This window comes from Corvus brachyrhynchos, unplaced genomic scaffold (genome assembly GCF_000691975.1).
Source record: "Corvus brachyrhynchos isolate BGI_N302 unplaced genomic scaffold, ASM69197v1 scaffold114, whole genome shotgun sequence".
NCBI classification, from domain to species: Eukaryota; Metazoa; Chordata; class Aves; order Passeriformes; family Corvidae; genus Corvus; species Corvus brachyrhynchos.
Window position 1 is genome coordinate 4,168,105 of NW_008238337.1, and position 4,591 is coordinate 4,172,695.

The 4,591-nt window shown below is 57.0% G+C and overlaps 1 protein-coding gene across 2 annotated transcripts; it reads left to right on the forward strand.

The window, feature by feature from the left end:
* Positions 1–772: 772 nt before the first annotated feature.
* FICD (FIC domain containing) lies at positions 773–4,577 on the forward strand. 2 transcript variants are annotated; one of them, XM_017734869.1, is made up of 3 exons: positions 773–817; positions 1,349–1,684; positions 3,058–4,577. In XM_017734869.1, the coding sequence occupies exons 2-3, from the start codon at positions 1,399–1,401 to the stop codon at positions 4,128–4,130; spliced, it is 1,359 nt and encodes a 452-aa protein (XP_017590358.1). In that variant the 5' UTR covers positions 773–817; positions 1,349–1,398; the 3' UTR covers positions 4,131–4,577. The 2 variants fall into 2 exon arrangements, with proteins under 2 accessions (XP_017590358.1, XP_008632289.2); XM_008634067.2 differs by lacking the exon at positions 773–817 and having other exon boundaries at positions 992–1,684.
* The last annotated feature ends 14 nt before the right edge of the window (positions 4,578–4,591 follow it).

A 4,591-nucleotide genomic window follows, 5' to 3' on the forward strand; every position in this document is an offset into this window, starting at 1 on the left:
GAGGAAGCAGGATGGAGTGGGGGCAGCTTGATGCTGACGTGGATCGGGATGCTGGGCATGGGCATATCTGTGGAGGTGTCCCCTCAGTCTCCTCTGAAATGCAGTTTAAATCACCTAAATTTATTTTTGACAAACCAGGTTATTTTTCCCTGCTGGTGATGATCTGCTGTGTAAGCATCTGGTAGAAAACCACCTTATCACCTTGCTAGATGCTGAAATCAGAGGGCGTTACCTGGAATTTCTTAAAACATCCTATTTTCCCTCAGCTTTTGTCCCATCTCCTCCTAATCCTCGTCCCCAGCGAAGGGAGAGGCACAGGCGTGAAACACCAAGGTACGCTGCTACTTAAGGCCAAAAATAAAGAGTACTTTTCCAGAAGGGCCAGGGATAGGCGACGGGAACTCTGTATCAGCAGAAAGAGGTGATTTTCCATGGAAACGGCCATGGAATTAAACCCTCTGTGAGCCCCCAAGCGGGGCCTACCGCGCTCCCGTCGCCTAGCAACATCACGCCAAGTCCTTATATGGCACCCGCTCCCGCCCTCTCCCTACCCTTCCTTCTCATTGGCTGCTCTCCATATGATTGACGTGCGCTCTGGCCAATGCTCACCCTCCACGAGCCTCTCCCGCGCCCGGGGCGCGGCGTTACCCGGAAGCCGGTGCAGGAAGCGGTGGGAGGAGCGCGAGAGACGCGTCCGCCGCGACAGCCAATGGGAGACGAGCTGGGGGGCGAATCAGCCAATGGCAGGGCGCGTGGGCGGGGCTACGGGGGCGGGGCCGCGGGAGCCGGCAGCGGGCGGCGCCGGGAGGTGGCAAAGGTGAGGGGGGACCCCGGGGAACGCCGACCGGCGGCCAGGACAAAACCGGAGGTCTTGGGCAGAGGGGATCCGGGGGAAGGCCTGGGGAGCACCAGGGGTACCGGGCAGAGGGGGGCAGAGGGGAGCCGAGGGGACCCGGAGTGCTGAGGGGGGAATTCTGGCCGAGGTTCAGGCTCGAGGAGGGAGCGGTGGCTGAAGGAGAAGCGGAGGATGGGGAGGGATTCCAGAGTGGTGCAGGAACGTCGGGCTTGGAGGCGGGTGGGTCAGAAGCCTGGAGGAAGGTGGGGAGGGGATGGGAAGCTCCTTGATCCCCGCGGAGCCGGCTGGCAGAGCCTGGTGCCCACCCTGCATGAGCATCCATGGCTCCTCCTGCTGCTGCTGTCACAGTAATGCACAGCAGATCCCATACGGTGCTTGGAGGTGGCAGGCAAAGGATGCCCGCGACAGCCCCCAATAGCTGTGACAAACACCAAACTCAAAGCCACTCTTACCCCATGACACAGCGCTGGCTAAAGCTGGGTGTGTTCCCAGGTGGGAGCGGTGGGAAAGGAGATGCTCCAGGTGTCCGTGCTGGAAGCAGGATGAATCTCGTGGCGATGGCGACGGATCCCGAGCTCCAATGGGTGTCCCTGTGGGTCCGTGTCCGGTGGGCGGCCATGCTCGTGCTGCTCCTGAGCTCCCTGGTGATGCTGCTGCTGCCGCTGGCTGCCGTGGACAACCAGTGCCACGCTGTGCTCAAGGGCCTCTCCTTCCTGAAGAGTAAGCTGGGCTCCTCGGGAATCACCAGGTTCTCGGGACAGAGCACGGAGCTGAGCGTGACCTCCAAGGGGCTGGAGCTGCTGGTGCTGAAAGGAAAAGCCTCCCCAGGTGAGAGGGTCCTGGGTGGGTACAGCCGAGTTCCTAAGACCAAGGAAGACAAGGAGCTGCTGGAGAGGGTCCAGCAGAGGCCACAGAGATGATTTGGGGTCTGGAGCATCTCTGTGATGAGGAGAGACTGGGGGAGCTGGGCCTGGTCAGTCTGGAGAAGGGAAGGCTGGAGGGAATCTCAGCAATCCATACAAACATCTCCAAGGGGTGTCAGAGGATGGTGCCAGGCTCTGTTCAGTGGAGCCCGGTGACAAGGAGCAATAAACTGAAACACAACAAGTTCCACCTCAACATGAGGCAAAACCTCTTTCCATGAGGATGGCAGAGCACTGGGACAGCTGCCCAGGGAGTCATGGAATCTCCCTCTATGGAGACATCCCAAACCCACCTGGACACCTTCCTGTGCCAGGTGACCCTGCCTTGAGGTGGGGTTGGAGTGGGTGATGTCCAGAGGGCACTTCCAACCCCAACCCAGAGACCTTCACCCCCTTCCCAGCCATGTCCTGTACCTCTGATGGGAGTGATGCTGTGCCCTGATGGTAACAGACTGCAATTAACTGCAATTAACACTGCCTGTAAATGCCCCCGAGATCAGGCAGGTCCTCACCAGCTCCTTGACTGCATTCCAGGGCCCTGTGCTGGCATTGCTCCATCTCTCCAAAGGTTTTCCTCATGTTTTCAGTACTAGTAAGTTCTGTGGAGGTAACTGGAACACAGAGAGGTGTTGAATGCACAGAAATCTGGGATACACAGCATTAATCCCGAAATCCTGGCTGGCACAGAACAGCCTTTCAGGCAATGTCAGTCAGGCTGTGGTCATGGCCTGTATCAGCCAGGATGTTAATTTGGAAAACACTTAAAGGAATTATTATGATTCCAGCACTGTTATCTTTGTTTGCATTAAAGCTCTTACTGCTGGGAAAACATTGGATAGTTCAGTGGGAAAACAGGAGTGCTGTTGGCAGCCAACGTAACAACGTTAACAGTATAATTTCCCCTAAAAGAATGCCAAGAGAACGTGTTTGAGGCACTGTTTCCTCCCACACGAAGCAGTTTGGTGGCCACCTGTGGCCACCCTGAGCCTGCTGCCCACAGGTCCTGCCTCCCCACACTTCCTGCCAGGAATGGCTCTGCTGCCTCCTACTCGGCCTGGAAACATGGCCTAAACCTGTGGGATTGTAACCTGGAAAAGGCTGGAACATGAATTCTCTTCCAGTTCTTAAAGACTGGTTTTGGTTAATTTTTGTAGCAGTGAACAGGGACAGCCATAGAATACCCTGAGTTGGAAGGGAGGCACAAGGATCATGGAATCCAGATGTCCAGAGGTTTTCAGTAAAACTCACTGCCCTTTATCTGTTATCATTTCATTCCAGAGGTGAAGTTGGAAGCCAGAGCAGCTCTGAATCAAGCCCTGGAGATGAAGCGCCAAGGGAAGCGGGAGAAGGCCCACAAACTCTTCCTGTACGCCCTCAAAATGGACCCGGATTACGTGGATGCCCTGAACGAGTTTGGGATCTTTTCCGAGGAGGAAAAAGACATCCTCCAGGCCGACTATCTGTACTCCAAAGCTCTGACCATCTCCCCCCACAACGAGAAAGCTCTGAGCAACCGGGGCCGGACGCTGCCTTTGGTGGAGGAGATCGACCAGAGGTATTTCAGCATCATCGACAGCAAGGTCAAGAAGGTGATGGCCATTCCCAAGGGGAATTCGGCCCTGCGCCGGGTGATGGAGGAATCCTACTACCACCACATCTACCACACGGTGGCCATCGAGGGGAACACGCTGACGCTCTCCGAGATCCGGCACATCATCGAGACCAGGTACGCCGTTCCCGGGAAGAGCCTGGCGGAGCAGAACGAGGTGATCGGGATGCACGCGGCCCTCAAGTTCGTCAACACCACGCTGGTGTCGCGCATCGGCTCCGTCACCAGCAGGGACATCCTGGACATCCACCGGCGCGTGCTGGGCTACGCCGACCCCGTAGAGGCCGGGCGCTTCCGCGCCACGCAGGTCTTCGTGGGCCACCACATCCCGCCGCACCCGCAGGACGTGGAGAAGCAGATGGAGGAGTTCGTGCAGTGGATGAACTCGGAGGACGCCATGAGCCTGCACCCCGTGGAGTTCGCGGCGCTGGCGCACTACAAGCTGGTTTACATCCACCCCTTCGTGGACGGCAACGGCCGCACCTCGCGGCTGCTGATGAACCTGATCCTGATGCAGGCGGGGGATCCGCCCATCACCATCCGCAAGGAGCAGCGGGCCGAGTATTACCACGTGCTGGAGGTGGCCAACGAGGGCGATGTGCGGCCCTTCATCCGCTTCATCGCCAAGTGCACCGAGACCACGCTGGACATGCTGCTCATCGCCACCACCGAGTACTCCGTGGGCCTGCCCGAGGCGGGAGCCCCCGCCGGCTGCAAACAAACCATCCCCGTCAAGACTTGAGGGTTTTGGGGCACTCAGGAGCTGGTGAAGCCATGGGAGAGCAGAACTCCAAGCCACTCAGTGTTGCTGCTGGGAAAGGACTGGACAGGAGGTGGCAGTTGAGCGTTTTATTTAAAGTGTCTTACATTTGATTAAATTAATATAATTTATTTATATAAACGATGCCAAACGGAACTGGTGATGGTGGCTGTGCACTGGAAGGAGGTGGGGAGAGGTGCCAGAGGGCTCAGAAAGATGAACTAAAATTGAATTTCTCCTTAAAATTAAGCTTTGAGGAGCTGCTTCAATCACAACCCTTCACCCAGGCAGTCAACTCTACTGTCTGACCTCAGTGAAGGCTGAACTGAGTTGGTTTTGTGTTACCTGTTCCACAAAGGAACAGCACTGTCCCAGCTGTGTCCATCAGACACTTTGGTGTCAGGCACACACGTACTGAGCAGGAAGGAGGCTGAACTCCAGCC